Source organism: Bufo gargarizans, chromosome 6 (assembly GCF_014858855.1).
Source record: "Bufo gargarizans isolate SCDJY-AF-19 chromosome 6, ASM1485885v1, whole genome shotgun sequence".
NCBI classification, from domain to species: Eukaryota; Metazoa; Chordata; class Amphibia; order Anura; family Bufonidae; genus Bufo; species Bufo gargarizans.
In genome coordinates, this window is record NC_058085.1 from 237,192,563 (window position 1) to 237,213,128 (window position 20,566).

General features: G+C 42.2%; 1 protein-coding gene across 1 annotated transcript in view; it reads right to left on the reverse strand.

The window, feature by feature from the left end:
• LOC122941329 (zinc finger protein 260-like) overlaps positions 1-10,439 on the reverse strand; it is an 80,444-nt gene extending 70,005 nt beyond the window's left edge. Inside the window, exons 1-5 of the mRNA XM_044298462.1 lie at positions 10,381-10,439; positions 8,338-8,452; positions 7,923-8,084; positions 1,156-1,279; positions 36-133 (exon numbers count right to left, since the gene is read on the reverse strand). Coding sequence (XP_044154397.1) covers positions 36-133; positions 1,156-1,279; positions 7,923-8,084; positions 8,338-8,415 — 462 coding nt within the window. The 5' untranslated portion in view covers positions 8,416-8,452; positions 10,381-10,439. The remainder of the gene's footprint in view (positions 1-35; positions 134-1,155; positions 1,280-7,922; positions 8,085-8,337; positions 8,453-10,380) is intronic.
• Between the last annotated feature and the right edge of the window lie 10,127 nt (positions 10,440-20,566).

A 20,566-nucleotide genomic window follows, 5' to 3' on the forward strand; every position in this document is an offset into this window, starting at 1 on the left:
CAATAAAATATACAGCACTTGGGATTTCTATGTACCTGATAATCTTGCAAGACATCCTGATTTTCCTTTTGATAATTCTCAGGATACAAAGGACCGGGATATTTTTCTGGCGATTCTTTCTGACTGGATTCATCTGTGAAAGACACACAAATATCATCAAATGGCCCACATTTACTTTTGGTGGAATTGTCATGGACTTAAAAGTCACATTTAAAACGGTTTTAAATTTCATTTCAAGGGTGAAAACCGACAAAAATGGACATGTAACGCTGGAAACCTAATGTCAACCCTTTCTATAAACGTATGCGCTATTATGTCCAAATTGCATTCACCTAACTGCAGTCGCCAGCAGTACTGATACTGGCTGTTTAACCTCTTAGGCTACATGCACATGAACGTTGTTTGTTTCTGTGTCCGTTCCGTTTTTTTTGCGGATAGGATGCGGACCCATTCACTTCAATAGATCCGCAAAAAAAGTGTGCTGTCCGCATCAGTATGTCCATTCTGTAGCCCCGCGAAAAAAACTTAACATGTCAAATTCTTGTCCGTTTTAGGCATTGTCATTCATTTTTTTTTTTTTTTGCGGATCCGCAATTTGCAGACTGCAAAACACATACGGTCGTGTGCATGTAGCCTTAGGCTGAGTTCACACTTTAGGTATTTAATCAGTTATTTCAATCAGTTATAGTGAGCCAAAACCAGGTGTGGGTCAAGAACACAGAACAGATCTTTCCATCATACCTGATCTCTGAGGAGGCTTCACTACTGGTTTCGGTTCACAATAACTGATGGAAATAACTGATCATATAAGTTATGTGTGAACTTAGCCTTAGATGCTGCCAATAATGACTGAGGCATATAAGGATCCTGACAGACGGAGGGGGCTCCCTTCCACACAAATATGTATCAGTGCAATCATAACGACCAGTGATACAAAGCAGTATGAATTAGTGTAAGACCTAATGTCAACAATGAAGAGGGTGAATGGTTGTTTATTGGGGTGCCAAGAATAGGACCTCCACAGATCTAGGTTTGATGGCCCAAGGATAGACCATCATTTTTCAAAATCTGGAAAACCCCTGGATACCAACTCCTCTAAAGCTGTTCTTTGTGTTCACAACTGTGCAGCTGAGGACAAGAAAGGTGTCTTCTTACCTGGTGATATGAGAGTCTGGTGAGTCTCTGTTGTAATGTCCTCATACTGATCCAGATGTTCCTCTACATACTCCCACTCCTCCATGGAGAAATACACAGTGACATCTTGACACCTTATAGAAACCTGACACACACAAAGATACAAACTCAGTTGACAAAAGGGTCAGCCATGGAATCAGCCCTTGTGCCCCCACGTACGCAAACCTTTACTTGGGTGGCTTGGAACGTGATGTGGTGTTTGGGGAGGACAGGATTGAATTTGCGTCATCAATTGTCCTTTGGTTAAGGTACATTGATTATGTACTGATTTTGTGGAAAGGAGACGAAAATACTTTTGAACAAATTGTCCGACACATCAATAATAATGATTGATGTCTCTACTTCACGTCTGAGATCCATGATTGCACCATCACGTTTCTGGATGTTACTGTCTACAAGGATTCTAGTGGGCACATTGGCACTCGGCTTTTTCGCAAAAAGACAGCGACTAATAGCTTACTTGATTGGCGTATCTGTCGTCCATTGGCCCTACAGCGCTGTATTCCGAATGGGCAGTATTTGCGTCTTTGCCGTAACTGTACATGCAACCAACATGCATGATTTTCGTATTGCTGCGAATGAACTGAGACAGCAGTTCTTGGACCGTGGCTACCCCCCTTCTGTGCTAAGTCAAGCATACCAACATGCACTGGGCTGTGATAGGGAATCTCGTAACAGGTCATTGGAATCAGAACAGATTCGCATTATTGGAGAGTTTGGTGACGCTCACAATCAAGTGAGGGAGATCCTATCTCGCTATTGGGGAATCTTACAATGTAAGTAAATGGGGATGGATCCGTTTTCTCTGACACAATCTGGCACAATAGAAAATGGATCCGTTTCCTATTGACTTTCAATGGAGTTCATGACGGACCCATCTTGACTATGTTACAGATAATACAAACGGATCCATTCATGACGGATGCATGCAGTTGTATTATTGTAATGGATCAGTGTTTGCAGATCCATGACGGATCCGTCCAAAAGCGAGTTTGAAAGTACCCTTAGGGAGGGAAATTTTGTATCAAGATGTAATGTCCTTATTAAGAAAATATTGCAGTCTGTAGTGTTTGCTTTTCAAGGTCCAGATCATTAGCAATGATTACTGTCATATGGGGATAAAGTACTACTAGGATTGTTTGTCCCCCTATTATTTTGCAGCACATCACTGTTTACATATGACAATGTTGCAAGGATATTTACTTTTTACACAGTAATTTTTAGTGCCCTTAGGGGAATTCAACATATCTTCTGATCACTTGTCCCATAGACTGTGACAAAATACCATTGTGGTCTATGGGACAAGTGACAATGCGTTTTGCACGCGTGTGATAAAAAACTGAATGTGGTACCCAGACCCGAACTTCTTCACTGAAGTTAAGGTTTGGGTTTGTTTTTTTGTAGATGTTATTATTTTCCCTTATAACATGGTTATAAGGGAAAATAATAGCATTCTTAATACAGAATGCATAGTAAAATGTTGCTTGAGGGGTTAAAAAATAGAACATGCTGAGATTTTCACGCAATGCACAAGTGATGCGTGAAAATCACCGCTATCTGCACAGCCCCATTGAAATGAATGGGTCTGGATTCAGTGCGGGTGCAATGTGTTCACCTCACGCATCACACCCACGCGGAAAACTCGCCCGTGTGAAAGGGGCCTAAGAAAAATATAAGAAAACAGTTCACCAACCAGCAGACTCTCCCAACACAAGAATGTTCTCTGTTCAGACGAGGCTAAACCAAAGGTTTTTCCCATTATGTGAAATTCTATGGTAGATTTGTTAAACTACCTAAAAGAAAAGTTGTCTCCCAACCAGTGAGACCTCAGCTTTCATTTCATATTCTGCTCTTGAAAAATGAAAGCTGGGCTGTGATTGGTTGTTACGGGCAACAAATTATCTTTTAGATGGTGTTCAGAAATCTGCATTATTAATGTGTTGTGGTGGAAACCGACACTTCACACAACACCATTCCCACATCAGTAGGGACTGGAAAACTGGTCAGGACTGAACAAAACATGGGTGGCAGTAAATATAGGGCAATTCCTGAGGAAAACCTGTTCAGTCTGCCAGAAATATGAGACTGGGACGGAGTTTCACCTTCCAACAGGCAATGACCCTAAATGCAGCTAAAGCTAAGATGTTTAAAGGGGTTGTGCCATCATTATATGTTATTTTAATATACTTCAGCATGAACAAAACTGTTACTTTCTGTTACAAAAATGGTGCCCCCTGGTGCTTAACCTCTTAAGGGACGGAGCGAGCACCTCCCATATGTCACGGTCAGCGCTGACCACGACATATGAGGGGTTAATCCACCGGCATCGGTGTTGTCACCGATGCTGGTGGATGCAGCAGGGTGGATGTCAGTAACAGCCGGGCCCCTGACGCTAATTGAGGCACCGCATGTGGGGTAGGAGACGGACCGCAGGACAAGAATTTTCGTCCTGCGGGGCAAAGCAATTGCCGTTTAGGACGAGCATTCTCGTCCTGGGTTCTTAACCTGTTAATTTGGATAGTAATGTGCACATCCACCTGGTCCCACATGTCAGTTCCAGCTGACAGTTAAGCTACATTCAGACAACCGTAAGCGTTTTTTTGCGGTCTGCCAATTACGGATACCAGACATGCTTTATATTTCTGCTCTATATTTTTTGCCGGGCTACGGAACGGAACTACGGATGCGGACAGCACACATGGGCTGCCCACATCTTTTGTGGCCCCATTGAAATGAATTCTATGAATCAATTGCGGAATGGATGCGGACCCAGTTATACGGTGCTCTGAATGCACCCTTATAGGAGGAGAGTTGCTGCAGAAAGAACAAACCCCACAGAGAGAGGGAGAGGACACACCCCGAGCTGCCAGCATGAGGGAAATCTAGCAGAACAATAAGAACACGGAATAGGGGGAGCACTGGATTCATGTGAGGTATATGGCTGGTTCTAGGTTGTTGGATAAATTGTCATGGACTTTATAATGCCTGATTTTCATTTTTTACATTAATTATGACATTACCACATTAATTTTAAATGCCTTGAAATGGGCACGTCAAAGCCCAGACCTCAATCCAACAGAGAATTGCTGTGCACCAACACTACCCATCTAACTGGAAGGAGTTGGATCAGTTTTACCTGGAAGATGGACAAAAAACATAGGCTAACATTTCTCAACACTGGCATTCTCATACTCCCTGCGCCCTGGAGTAAGATGCGTCCACTTTATTAATAGGCATATGTCTCAATAAATAAGGTGCATCTCTGGCCCCAGAAACTGAAATCTACGCCAGCCACGGCTGGCATTGGCATAGACAAACTATAAGTTACCTCAGTCTCTGGCACAAGTTATAGTAATTCAGGCAGGCTGTGATAGGTTCTGCCACCTCCACTAAGCCCCTCCTCTTTTCTTGCTACTTTAGAAAAGTGTTGAGAAACTCAAAAAGTCACAAATTATGGTGCAAATATGGCACGTGCCCATAATCTGCGACTTTTAAATGCCACAATAGTGCAATAGTGATGTAAAAAGGTTAACAAATGCTCCTCGTCGGGGAGATTTACCAAAACTAGTGTAAAGGAAAAATGGCTTAGTTGCCCATCGCAATCAATCATATTTCACCTTAAATTTTTCAGAGCTCCTGTTACAATACTGGTGAACACTGCTGGAATCCAAGGAAGAAGGAATGAGCGAAACATGGTAAAGAACCAATGGTAGATATCCTCAGCAGAACTGATTGTAGTGTACATTAGGTGAACTACAAGTCCAACAAGAACTGTCTGGTAAAGATGTGGGGATAATGGAGCTAGTCACTCAAGAAATGTTTGGATAAATGGCATGGACTAAAATAGGCCCAAACAGGAAACAAGATGGTTCCCATTCCATACAATATTGGCCATCTTGAGTAAGGGCAAGTAAAAGGGCAAACCAGCAGCCTCCAGCTCTGTTGGAAAAGGAAAGGATCCATCTGATTGGTTGCTATGGAAAACTAAACCTAGCGTGGACAAGGAATAACTTTAACCATCCACTATACCCCTTAATTTATTGTTTGTGTCACAGTAAAATATTTAACATCTTCTAAGTGGTAGGCATGTTGTGTAAATCGAAGCGTACACCAGCCCTCCCAAAACCCAAAAATCCATTATAATTCAAAGTCATAATGCAAAAAACACAAAAAATAAAAATCAAAAAGAGGAAAAACACCAACAGGGGGTGAGGAGGGTGGGGAATACTTTTGCAAGGTACTGTATGAGCTACACCAGACAGCCAGGGTGCATATGCGGCTCCTGCTCTGGCAGACTCAAGCCATCCTTGTATTACACCGATCACCCATTCACAGACGGAAACAAGCGATTCCATCGTTAGTTAACCACAACCAAACCAAGCCTTACAAAGTGTCTCCTGCCTTTACTTCAAAACCCAGGACATCCATGACAATGCAGGGACCACAGGGATTTCCTCCCTTGAATCCACTACGACATTCAAATCAGTTAAATGTCATACTTGTGGGCTATCCAAGAAGCATTTAGATTTGACTGTTAATTTAACGGGTGAAGACCTGGTTGTCAGTAGACTCACAGATCCTAGTGGTTTGGAATGTAAATGTGCACAAAAAGCTTGGAGCACATCTGACCCAAGATATTACATTTATGCTACACCATGTTAGACTCCACAGCTATACTATCCCATATTAAGTGAGGCAGGTATAGCCTGGACTCTTGGAATAGCATATGGGTGCAATCAAAGAAGAGGATTAGGACAACATACTGGGGGAGACTTATCAAACTGGAAAAAAGGAAAACTAGCATAGTTGCCCATAGCAACCATTCAGATTCCACCTTTCATTTTTCAGAGCTCCTTTGGAAAATGAAAGGTGGAATCTGATTGGTTGCTATGGGCAACTACGCCAGTTTTCATTTACGCCAATCTGATAAATCTCCCCCACTGGGTGTGCCTAGGAAGTTTCTCCTCAGTACCCCGAACATGGACGTCACACAGATGTCATCCGTTTTTTTTTTGCGGAACCATGTTTTGCAGACCGCAAAATACATACGTTTGTTTGAATGAGCCCTAACAAAAATGAAAAACATTGATAACACATTATTATAAAATGAACCCAAAACCACTGTGCTCAATGAGACCCTTCTGGTTCTCAATGGTTTTTGGTTTTAAAATCAAGTGTAGGATGTAATGGCTGAGATGGGCAATCTTTATAACACAATAAAAAGATTAAGCCCTTAAAGATCTATTTTCATTTTTGCATTTTTAATTTTTCCTCCCCAAGTTCCAATACCCATAACTTTTTCCATTTACATGCTCAATTCTTATCTGACTGATAAGAATGAAGCTTAAGTAAGTGTTTATGATCTTTTAGTAATTTAGAGATAAGGGGGGTCATTTATTAAGCTGAAATATGCCTATATATAGGCGCATTTCAGGCGCAGACTGCGGCACAAAGGTTCTTCCCACTCACACCAGGTCTACAATTGTGGGCATGGTGTAAACGGGGAAGGGGACGGGCCAGTATGCCCATCTTATTTACCATTTTCTAAAGGTCTTAGGTCTTTAGAACTGCCAGAGGATCCGCCGAAGATATGAGAAGCCGGTGCCTCTTCATAATTTCAGCGGAACCACTGCCAGCTTAGGGGTTTATGAAGACCAACCGTCTTAAACGCCGGTCTTAATAAACGTGCCCAAAGGTTTATTAGATGACTGGCACAAAGTGAAAGTATGAGTCACACAGCTAGAAAAACAGTTAACCCAGAACAGCTCAATATTTTTAATAAAGGCCAACTGAAAAAATGATTTTCAGCCCAAAATGAGAAAAATGCAATCATAAAAAAATTGCCCCCGAAGGTGTAGATAGCCTTTAAAGGGGTTGTCCGAGTTATGAAAAAAAATATATATAGCACTGTAAATCTGATGGGCAGCAATATATAACTAAGCTAAGCAAGTTTTAGGCAAAAAATAAAATAATTCTATTTCCTCATTTCCCTGGTTCTCTTCTTGCCCTTTTTTTTACCTGCAATAACAACAATCTCTGCCCCTCCCCCTGCTCTGCTAAGGGAATGAATATGCCCTAAGTGACATGTCTGCCTGCTGGGATACTCAGAAGCATGTTATACGTGTAGGACTACAAGTCCCAGCTGTACAATGACACTGCTGATACAGACAGGATCTTATTCCTACCTGTTCTTGTGCAATGCTCTGCAGAACTCCTCTAGTCTGTCAGCTCCGGTGCCCAGCATTTGTCTCCTCACTGCCTGAAGCTACTCAGTAAAGCCTTTAGCCCTGAGTCTGTGCTACTGAAGGGGTTAAAGTTTTTCCTGAAGTATCCAGGGAGAGAGCAGACGGCAGTGCAGGGGGGCGTGGCCAGCACAGTGACGTCTCATGTACAGACAAATATCTGCTCTCTCAGGCTTGTGCACAAAACATTATCAGAGCAGGGAGAGAAGCTGACATCATCACAGGTCATGTGACCCTCAGTGAAATCTGAGAAAGCAGCAACTGCAGATGAAATAAGTGAATGGTAAAGTCCTTACATTTGATTAGTTAGAAACATACAAAGAGCCAAAAATAACTCAGAAAACCCCTTTAGTGCAATTAGACCACTTGTAGCTAATTGACACTGCCTGCAGCTAGTGTAGCATGAATGTGGTTACAGGGTTCCTGCATCCGCACACAAGACTACAGTAGTCATCCAGAAACCAGCCTTCCAGCGGCGCTGCTCACCTCTCCAGTCAGCAGCTCAGTGATCTTGCTAGTGAGGTCCAGGATCTTCTGATAGCTGTTTCTCTCATGTGTCAGTGAATGAGGTGGAGACACCAGGATAGGATCCTGGTTCCTACTCCATTCTTCACCCTCTTCTTTTATCTTCTTCACTATCATGTAATCCTGTGCATGGAGAGAGACAATGATATCACTGTATTCTTTTCTTTCACCTCTCTAGTTATGTCCTTGGTTTAGGGTCCATTCACACGTTCGTATGTGTTTTGCGGACCGCACATCGCTGGCACTCTTATAGAAATTGACTTTTCTTCTCCGCAAAATTGCGGAACGGATGCGGACCCATTTTACGGGTGTGTGAATGGACCCATATCTAGAGATACAAGACTTTATATGTGACATGATTTCCAGAACCCCTCACCTCTCCAGTCAGCAGGTAGATGATCTCTAGGGTGAAGTTTAATATTCTTTCGGCCATCTGTTTTCTGCCCTTTTCCATCTTGAGTAGATCAGTTAGGAAAAGATCTATTTTTCTGCTAAATGAATTTGAAGGAAAAGGGAGAGCGGGTCAAAGGGGACGGGTACAACATCCCAGTAGTTGGAAAAATACACACTGGGAATATATATATATATATATATATATATATATATATATATACACACACACACACACACACACACAGCACATGTCATCAAGGTGTTGATTGTCTGAAATCACTGCTGTTCTATTCAACTGAGCGGTCACAAACACTGGAAGAGTGACGGGAACACAGCACTCAAAGGAGCACTGTGGACCCTCCAGTCAGATTTATTTATTTATTTAATGCACTTAGTCCACAGTGCTTTACAGACATTAGCATCCAACTGTCCCCAATGGGGCTAACAATCTAAGGTCCCTATCAGTATGTCTTTGGAGTGTGGGAGGAAACCAGAGTACCCTGAGGAAACCCACGCAAACACGGGGAGAACATACAAACTCCATGCAGATGTTGCCCTTGGTCGGATTCAAACCTAGGCCCCAAGCGCTGCAAGGCACCAGTTCTAACCACTGAGCCACCGTGCCGCCCACATGATTATTAGGGAGTCCCTACACACTGACACTATCACTGTCCAATCAGTGTACACAGTATTAAACAGTGTTGCGACAGACTGTATTGAAAGGCGGCAATGATAACACCAGGTTGTCAATGTATTTAAAGTGTAACTGCCATTCTATTTTTATTTGTGCAATGTATAGGGGCAGTGATACTTTAATTACTGAAATCATACATTTCTATTAGAAAAATTGCTCTAAAGTGGCCTATTTTGAGCCGTAGCAACGGTCCTCTGTCTTCTGTTTACATAACAGTGGAGACTTGCTCAACACTGACTGTGTTATGTAAACAGAAGACAGAGGATGGCAGTTACACTTTAAACATTTCTAAGAGGAATAAGAGGGGAATGGTATAACACAGGGTTATGAGAAAAGATGTTGCAGAACTCTTATTCCATGGGGAACACGAGAATTTACTAAAACAAACATGCCAGGAGAGGTGACATGGATGAGCAAACTTGTTTTGCAAGTTCAGCATACAAGGTTCGGGATATCTAAGAATTCCGTTATGGATTCCGTGGTAGCGGAATCCAAAACGAAATTCTTAGATAACCAGAATCTTGTATGCCGAACTTAAAAAAAACACAATTTTGCTCACCACTAGTGACAGGTAATATTTAAATGAAATCAAATATTGTTAATACTAATTAGGTTAAACATGAAAAACTATATATATGCAAAAGTATGTCCAACAATAAAAGCACTTGGTTGGTACCGCACAGTCACAATAGCACTGCTCTTTCCACCATAAACCACCGCAAAACGCTATGTATATGAGACAACTACAGACAGTCACGCCACCGAGCGCAAGTACTTGTAATAGGAGTAGTGATGCCAACCAGGGAACACTCCAAACATCCTGCGAAATTCAATCAGAGTAACAAACAGACACTCACAAAAAGCATAAACAGGTACATGACAAAAATCACACAGATATAGATATGCTAACTTCATGTATCTGCATGAAACTTTACATGGAGGATCTTTACTACATATCTATAAACAGATCTATGAAACATTCAGTCCTCTGCTATTTGGCTGGTGTAAAGGAAAGCTGGGTTGTTTGCTCATAACAACCAATCAAATTTGAGCTCTGAAAACTGAATGGTGGAATCTGATTGGTTGCTATGGGCAACTACAGAATGTTTCCTTTAGACCAGTTTGATAAATCTCCCCCAATAGATACATATCCATACGCTACATATTACTAACATCACATGTAACCCAATACTACAGCTATACACTTGGATCCACAGATGTATATAGTATTCCTACCGTGCACACTGAATACAGGTCACACATTATATATGCACTTCTTCCCCACACATAAAAGTTATAAGGACATAATAACAATCAATTCAAATCACTTACCCTGACCAGTAAATTACAGATAGATAGTACAGCCTAGTGGGATAAAGGACCTTTGGTGATGTCAGGATCATGTGATCAACCACATAGAAGTCAAATCCTGAGTGTGCTGCTGGAGGAGCTAAAGGACCTTTGGTGATGTCATGGCCATGCGTTCAGTCACATGTATAGGAGGAGTCAAATCCTTAGTGTGTTGCTAAAGGACCTTTGGTGATGTCATGGTCATGTGTTCAGTCACATGTATAGGAGTCAAATCCTTAGTGTGTTGCTAAAGGACCTTTGGTGATGTCATGGTCGTGTTCAGTCACATGTATAGGAGGAGTCAAATCCTTAGTGTGTCGCTAAAGGACCTTTGTTGATGTCATGGTCATGTGTTCAGTCACATGTATAGGAGGAGTCAAATCCTTAGTGTGTTGCTAAAGGAACTTTGGTGATGTCATGGTCATGTGATCAGTCACATGTATATGAGGAGTCATATCCTTAGTGTGTCGCTAAAGGACCTTTGGTGATGTCATGGCCATGTGTTCAGTCACATGTATAGGAGGAGTCAAATCCTTAGTGTGTCGCTAAAGGACCTTTGGTGATGTCATGGCCATGTGTTCAGTCACATGTATAGGAGGAGTCAAATCCTTAGTGTGTTGCTAAAGGACCTTTGGTGATGTCATGGCCATGTGATCAGTCAAAGCTGTATCTATAACTAAGAATTTGCTAACTGTATCTTTTATTAACCCTTTCAGAACTGGAGGATTTTCCATTTTTGTTTTTTACTCCCTGTTTTCCAGAATCCATAACTCTTATTTTACCATTCACAGAGCCGTGTTATGGTTTGTTTTTTGTGGGACAAGTTGTACATTCTAATATTACCATATTCCATATGATGCAGTGGTTTGGGTACTTTCACACTAGCGTTATTCCTTTACAGTATTTAAATCCGGTAAAGAGTCTCAATACCGGAAAAAAACACATCCGTTTTGTCCAAATGCATTCTGAATGGAAAGATGTCTTCCGTTCCGTCCCTTGTACGTCCCGGAACAATACCGCACTTGCCGGATCAGGCATTCATTTCCATAAAGATGTATTAATGTCGGATCAGGTACCAAGTGTTCTGGAAATTGCCGCATCTCCGGATCGGGTTTTCGGGTCCGCGCATGCACCGGGATATAGGAGGAGCTAGTTTCGCTTTTGATCTGTCAATATCGGATCCATTATTCCGGATCATACCAGATGAGATCCGTCTAACGGATCCGGAAAAAAAAAAGCTATCCATTTGTATATGGCTTGCTGGAACCGCCTGCCGGATTCCAATGCTAGTGTGACAGTAACCAAAGCAAGAAAAAAAATCCAAATGGGGTGAAATTGAAAAAAATAAATAGAAAACTATTCTGTGATAGTTTTATGTGTTTTGTTTTTACGATGATCCCTATGTGGTAAAATTGACCTGTTCCCTTCATTCTCTGAATCAGTTCGATTACAGAGGTACCACATTTGTATAGTTTTTCTTGTGGTTTTATAATGACAAAAAAAGAAAAACTTTGGAAAAAAATATTTCCGTAGAATTATTTTTTTTAAGTCTTAACATACAATTAACAATGTACATTGTTACATAGTCTTGGGGCCCAACTTGCAAAGTAAATACAGTTAAGGCTACTTTCACACTAGCGGCAGCCTTCTCCGGCAGGCTGTTCTGGTGTGTGAACAGCCTGCCAAATCCGTGCTGCCGCTAGTTTACACGTGCCGCCGGAGGTCTGGCCCTCCCCCATTATAGTCAATAGGGCTGGAGTTCCGGCAGCAGCATGGCAAACATGTCCCAACACATTTCATCCAATTGTTACAAGCCCCAGACTCATCAGGGGACACAGGGCTAAAATGTGTCCTGTGCAAAAATGGATATTGTATAGGACATCAGTATTGGGTACATTACAACTCACAAATGCGATCCCTAGTGGGGAGGAGAGTATAAGTGACCCAGACCAAAAATGAGAACATGGAGTGGTGGAGCACATGCAGAGATGTCTGCAGCCTGCTCTAACTCTGCTGACACTCGCATTCTTAGTAGGAAAACTGCGCCCCTTAGGCCCCTTTCACACGGGCGAGATTTCCGCGCGGGTGCGATGCGTGAGTTGAACGCATTGCACCCGCACTGAATCCTGACCCATTCATTTCTATGGGGCTGTTCACATGAGCGGTGATTTTCACGCATCACTTATGCGTTGCGTGAAAATCGCAGCATGTTCTATATTCAGCGTTTTTCACGTAACGCAGGCCCCATAGAAATGAATGGGGTTGCGTGAAAATCGCAAGCATCCGCAAGCAAGTGCGGATGCGGTGCGATTTCCACGCATGGGTTCTAGGTGACAGTCTATTCACTGTATTATTTTCCCTTATAACATGGTTATAAGGGAAAATAATAGCATTCTGACTACAGAATGCTTAGTATAATAGCGCTGGGAGGGTTAAAAAAAATAAAAAAAAGTTAACTCACCTTATCCCCATGATCGCCTAGTTCCCGGTCGGTCTGTTCTTTAGCTGTGGCTAAAGGACCTTTGGTGATGTCAGATCACATGCTCCATCACCATGGTGATGGACCATGTGATTGGAGCATGTGATCTGACATCACCAAAGGTCATTCAGCCCACAGCTAAAGAACAGACCGGGATCTACACGATCATGGGGATAAGGTGAGTTAACTTTTTTATTTTTTTTAACCCTTCCAGCGCTATTATACTAAGCATTCTGTATTCAGAATGCTATTATTTTCCCTTATAACCATGTTATAAGGGAAAATAATACAATCTTCAGAACATCAATCCCAAGCCCGAACTTCTGTGAAGAAGTTCGGGTTTGGGTACCAAACATGCGCGATTTTTCTCACGCGAGTGCAAAACGCATTACAATGTTTTGCACTCGCGCGGAAAAATCGCGGGTGTTTCCGCAACGCACCCGCACATTTTTCCGCAACGCCCGTGTGAAACCAGCCTTACAGCCTGACAAGAAGTAGCGACCAAGGCACACACCTTCCTCTGCCTACCCTTCATCCTGACCCTGGATGAAAAAAGTTATAATAATAGTTTTTGTTTGAAATACAAAGGAAATGTGTCATCTAACTTTATGCCTTTTGGAGATCTTTTCACCTTCAATTTGCTTAACAGTAATTTTCACCAGAGGTGCCAAAACTTTTGCATTCAACTGTACACTCTGTCTGCATACCTTCCAACTCTTTGGACTATCAAAGAGGGACACGTAACATTTTAGACTTCAAAGTAAACACTTGTAATGTGTTCAGTATTAGTGTCTGATCTATAGACATGTATTACTTATAACCTTTATAGTTTTTCCAATTTGTCTGTAAAAAAAATGTTGACTGTCTGTAATTTTTTATTAAATTGTCCAGAAAAAATAAAAATTTAGGTTGGCAACACAGGTAGAATAGATGCAGTGTAGCAGGATTTGCACAACTCTATCCGGTTAGGCTAATTACCTACCTGTTGTTCTAGGTCTCTAGTGCATGCACACATGTTCTTTGGTTGCTTCGTGGATGGTTCATGTATGTTAATGAGGGGTGAGATCACTCCAGAGGAACTTCTCCCATCTAGCCAATATACAGTAGGTATAGAAGGGCATGAATACGGATGTCATTGGTCTTTGAGAGCCTCAGATCATGTTGTGTATATCAGGGGCGTAGCTAGAAATGCATGGGCCCCAAAGCAAAAAAAAGATTATGCCCCCCCACATATCTATCGTGCTTCCCACCACCCCTTCCAGAGCTCCCACCCAGTCAGGCAAGCGACTGAGCAGAGACCAGAGCAGCGGAGTGGCCGAGCCAGGAGGCGGAGTGGGGAGGTAGCACGCAAGTCAGTGCCAAGTACTCACTACTCCCTCCGTCCTCCAGCGCGGCCGGCAGCCTGGCAGGCGCGGCAGCAGCGACGTGGTCAGTGCAGTGGTGTATCTTGGTTTTGTGCTGCCCTAGGTGAGACTAAACTCGGGCACCCCCCTAATATAAATTTGACCCACCCCTTCCTGTCAAGGCCAAACCCCTTTCTCTCTAAACCCCACCCCTTCCTATGTGCCATCCACAGATACCCCTCCCCTAAACAGTGCCATCCACAGATCCCCCTCCCCTAAATGGTGCCATCCACAGATTCCCCTCCCCTAAATAGTGCCATCCACAGATCCCCTCCCCTAAACAGTGCCATCCACAGTTCCCCCTCCCCTAAACAGTGCCATCCACAGATCCCCCTCCCCTAAACAGTGCCATCCACAGATCCCCCTCCCCTAAACAGTGCCATCCACAGATCCCCCTCCCCGACGCTCACAGGAGTACATTTATAAACTAATCAGTAACTTTAACTTTAATCATTGCTGATCTCTTTACTGGATACCTTACTCTGTCTTAGCGCCGGTAACAGCAGGCAGTGTGGGCAGGCAGCGCCTGCGCCGCCTAGTGGGAGGAGCAGGCGCGTGACATCAGTGAGTGAGCGCCGCCCGCCCGCACTGCCTGCTGTTACCAGAGCTAAGACGGAGTAAGGTATCCAAGTAAAGAGATCAGCAATGTCAATGATTACGGTTAAAGTTACTGATTAGTTTATAAATGTTCTCCTGTGAGTGGCGTGGCCCTGTATATTCTAACCCCCAGGCAAGCATCCCTGTCACCATGGGAACGCCTGGGGGTTAGAATATACCATCGAATTTCAGTTTTCACGATCTCACTGAGATCGTGAAACCTCAGATCCAATGGTATTTTCTAACCCCCAGGCAAGCGTCCCCATCACCATGGGAACACCATGGGGTTAGAATATACCATCGGATCTTCTGAGTTACTCAGTGGCCTGCCTGCTGCCCAGAGGCTGGAGCCTCCCCAGCCTCTGTGTCGGCCCGGCCCTGCATGCGCCCTGCTCCATTCCTGACTCCTTCTCCCCTGCCAGGCCCAAGCAGCGGACCGCCCGCGCCCCGCCCACTAGTCTGGTGTAGTGGGCGGGCGGTCCGTGGCTCGGGCCTGGCTGCCTGTGTGTAGTGTGTGTGTAAATAAAAAAATAAAATCAACAGAAGGCGGCCCAGACGGGCCCCCAGTGCATAGGGCCCCATAGCCACTGCTATGGTTGCTATGGCGATCCCTACGCCACTGGTGTATATTATTATCCATGAAACAGGTCATGCTCTTTAAAGGCAATGTACACCTTTGAAGGCAATTTTTGTTTATGATTGCATTTTGCTAAATTTTGCCTAAAAATCATATTTTTAATTGGCCTTTATTAAAAATATTGAGCCATTCTGTCACAAAGGGTTAACTGTTTTTATGACTGTGTGACTGTTACTTCACTTTGTGCCATCTAATAACCCTTATCTCTAAACTATTGAGAATTTATAAAAACTTACTTAACCCCTTACGGACACATGACGTACACCAGTACGGCATGTTTCCCGAGTCCTTAAGGACACATGACGTACCGGTACGTCATGTGTTGTTCCGATCACCGCCGCCCGGCAGGCGGTGATCGGAACATGATGCCTGCTGAAATCATTGAGCTGGCACCTCGGCTAAATGGCGGGGGCAATCGCCGCAAACTGCAGGTCACTTGCGGTTTGCGGCTTTCTATAGTGCGACGGCAGTGCTATCGGGTCCCCATGGGGCTGTGGGGGGGACCCGATGGTATGGAAGGCAGCGCGATGCCTTCCTGAGGCATCTGCGCTGCCTTCCGGTGGAGAGCCTGTGAGATCCAGCCCCCTGGATCTCACAGGCCCCGGAAGCTGTATGAGTAATACACAGTATTACTCATACAGCCAATGCATTCCAATACAGAAGTATTGGAATGCATAATAAAGGAATATACCCCCAAAAGTTCAAGTCCCAAAGTGGGACAAAAAAGAAAGTGAAATTTTTTTTGAAAAATAAAGTTTTCCCCCCCAAAAATTTAAAGTTTCAAGTAAAAATAAACAAAAACGTCATTTTCCCCAAATAAAGCTAAAAGAAATTGGGAAAAAATAGGTGGGAGGTGGGGGGGGAGTATACATATTAGGTATCGCCGCGTCCGTATCGGCTCTATAAATATATCACATGACCTAACCCCTCAGATGAACACCGTAAAAAATACAAAATAAAAACTGCTCAATAAACCATTTTTTTGTCACCTTACATCACAAAAAGTACAACAGCAAGCGATCAAAAAGGTGTTTGCCCACCAAAATAGTACAAATCTAACCGTCACCTCATCCCGGAAAAAATGACCCCCTACCTGAGATAATCACCCAAAAGCTATGGCTCTGAGAATATGGAGACACTAAAACATGATTTTAGGTATCACCGCGTCCGTATCGATCGGCTTTATAAAGATATCACATGACCTAACTCCTCAGATGAACACTGTAAAAAAAAATGTTTTAAAACTGTGCTAAATAAACCATTTTTTGTCACCTTACATCACAAAAAGTGTAATAGCAAGCGATCAAAAAGTCACACGCACCCCAAAATAGTGCCAATAAAACCGTCATCTCATCCCACAAATAACATACCCTACCCAAGGTAATCGCCAAAAAACTGAAAAAATTATGGCTCTCAGACTATGGAAACACTAAAACATGATTTTCTTTTGCTTCAAAAATGAAATCATTGTGTAAAACTTAAATAAATAAAAAAAAAGTATACATATTAGGTATCGCCGCATCCGTGACAACCTGGTCTATAAAAATATCACATGATCTAACCTGTCAGATGAATGTTGTAAATAACAAAAAATAAAAAAACTGTGCCAAAACAGCTATTTCTTGTTATCTTGTACCAACAATACTGCCACCCTATCCCGTAGTTTCTAAAATGGGGCCACTTTTTGGGAGTTTCTACTCTAGGGGTGCATCAGGGGGGCTTCAATAGGACATGGTGTAAAAAAAAAAAACAGTCCAGCAAAATCTGCCTTCCAAAAACCATATGGCATTCCTTTCCTTCTGCGCCCTGCCATGTGCCCGTACAGCGGTTTACGACCACATATGGGGTGTTTCTGTAAACTACAGAATCAGGGCCAAAAATATTGAGTTTGGTTTGGCTGTTAACCCTTGCTTTGTAACCGGAAAAAAATTATTAAAATGGAAAATCTGCCCAAAAAGTGAAATTTTGAAATTGTATCTCTATTTTCCATTAATTCTTGTGGAACACCTAAAGGGTTAACGATGTTTATAAAATCATTTTTGAATACCGCGAGGAGTGTAGTTTCTAGAATGGGGTCATTTTTGGGTGGTTTCTATTATGTAAGCCTCACAAAGTGACTTCAGACCTGAACTGGTCCCTAAAAATTGGGTTTTTGAAAATTTCGGAAAAATTTCAAGATTTGCTTCTAAGCCTTGTAACATCCCCAAAAAATAAAATATCATTCCCAAAATGATCCAAACATGAAGTAGACACATGGGGAATGTAAAGTAATAACTATTTTGGAGGTATTATTATGTATTATAGAAGTAGAGAAATTGAAACTTAGAAATTTGCAATTTGTTCCCAATTTTTGTTAAACTTGGTATTTTTTAATAAATAAATATGAATTTTGTTTACTTCATTTTACCACTGTCATGAAGTACAATATGTGACGAAAAAACAATCTCAGAATGGGCTGGATAAGTCAAAGCGTTTTAAAGTTATCAGCACTTAAAGTGACAATGGTCAGATTAGCAAAAAATGGCCTGGTCCTTAAGGTGAAATAGGGCTGTGTCCTTAAGGGGTTAAGCCATATTCTTCTCAGTAAGATAAGGATTGAGCTTTAATGAATGTTTATAATGTCAGAGATCAGAGAAAAGAAGTCTGTCTGCTCCCCAACTGATGCAAAAGAGAGAAAATCCAGAGACCAATTGAACAAATGATTTTGAGCTCAATATAAGTACAATGCAATAATAAGAAAAACAAATTGCCCCCAAAGATGTACATAGCCTTTAAGGTTTACCTACATACCACAGGCCCAATACAAGTAACATTTATAAAATAAAAAGGTTGGTAAAAGCTGCAAGAGACTTCATTGGAGAAAGCCATGCAGAAGAGGTCCTCATGAATTGGAGTCACAGGACCTCATTCTCCCAAAAGGGAGTCCAGCTCTGGGACACTTGGGTATCAGCAGTTTTTATTCCATGGATATGATATAAATGTTTAAGGTATGAATGCTCCTTCAGGTCGGTGTCAGGTGGCCATGTGTCTGATTTGCTATTTTTTTTTCTTATCTGCCACCAACTATGTACCCCAAAATGATACCAATTAAAACTATAAGTTAGTCTGCAAGCCCTCACACAGTTCTGTAGAAATAAATAAAATAAAAAGTTATAGGTCTTTGGATGTGTTAAAGCAAAAACATTAAAAAAATAAATTATTGGGCAAAAGTAGTAGAACTTACGTTATAATCATACTGACCCAGAGAGGCAAAGTTATCCTGGCCACTTGGCTTGGCCATGCCTTCTATCAGTTTAGCTCCACCTACAAAATGGGGCCACATCAAGTTCCAAATCCGCCACTGGCACGTAGTCATCCATTGTGTATTACAAATTAAATTGGACACATTCCAAGCCTGTTTAAGCTGGATAGAAAATAAAGATACTTTGATTTAATTGCATATATCACTGGAGTGCCATTGTTTTTCTAAAAAATTGAAGAAGACTTTTCCTACCATTGACACCAATAGCATTGGCCAGAGTCCTAATCAAGTATTTCACAAACATCCCAAGCCTAGAACAGCAAAGTGTGTCTACACAATAAATCACAAGGCATTTGCACAACATTGGGCTACAAGTAAGAAGTCTAGCTACAGGTTTCTTGACTGAACTCACACCACTGCTCTCAAAGGCTATGATGGCTATCATGCCAGACAGCAATGGATGCTGGAATGTGGTCTATCCTCTTCAGCGATGAGCCCCGCTTTTGTCTCAGATGCAATAATGGCCGGAGATTGGTCTGGAGACCCCATAAACAGGACTTCACAAGGGAACAGCACAGTGGTCCTACTCCTGGGATTATGGTGTGGATTGGAATAATGTACAGTAGCCAGATCCCTTTAGTCTTCATTTCAAGTACACTAAAAGCTTGGTGTTACATTAATTTGGTCATACAACCAGTGGTAGGGCCATTTCTCAAAAGCGTTTTTCCACAGAACACCAGGCCGCATGTTGCTCCAGTAGCTCACAGGTTGTTCACTCTAGCACAAGTGTGGCCTAAACATGCTACCATGGCCTACAGCGTCTCCAGACTTGTCCCCCATCTGGAACGTCATTGGTCGGCAATTGCAAGGGGAGATGCCAGTAGAAGATTTGATGATTTTCATGCCGAAGTGCATTTAGTGTGCAGAACATTCCTTAAACAACTATTAATAATCTCACTGATAGCATGCTAAGACATGTAACTGTGTGGATTTCTGTGTGGATTCATACTCGATACTGAATAAATAGATATTTTTTTGAATATTTTGTTTCCATTTTTTCATTTGCATACATTAACATGCCTATCTATTCAGTAATTTACATAATTCCATGACCTTTCCTTATTGGTGATGCAATTTCAATGTTGAGTATAAAAAGGTAAGTAGGGTTGTCACAATACTTAAATTATGATTCGATTTCGATACCATTCTATACGATGCAAAAAAAATAAAACACCAAAAAAGCTGTGTGCATTCCGCGTTTTATGGAACGTCCGGCCCGTAATCGAACAGTCCTATCCTATTTTTGATGGGGACAAGAGGACAAGTCAAAAAAAATGGCGTAGCACACAGTTTTTATTTTACATTTTTTTCTATTACGGCGTTCACCGCATAGTTTTTTTTAATATTTTAATAGTTTGGACTTTTTGGACGTGGCGATATGTAATATGTTTATTTATTTATTGTTTATATATTTTATATGTCAAATTGGGAAAGGGGGGATTTATACTTAATATTTTGGTGGGGGGGGGGGGTGAAACTTGGCGTAGCACACAGTTTAGGGGCTAGAACATGGGATCTTTTAATCCCCTGTCTTATTTACCCTAATAGAGCTCTATTAGAGTGAATAGGAATTTACACTTTCCCTGCTGCCCTGTGCTTTGTGCACACAGCAGCAGGGAGCTTTCCATGGTGGCCAGGGCTTCAGTAGCGTCCTGGCTGCCATGGTAACCGATCGGAGCCCCAGGATTACACTGATGGGGCTCCAATCACAACTACCGTTGCACCACCAATGAGGAGAGGGAGGCCCTGTG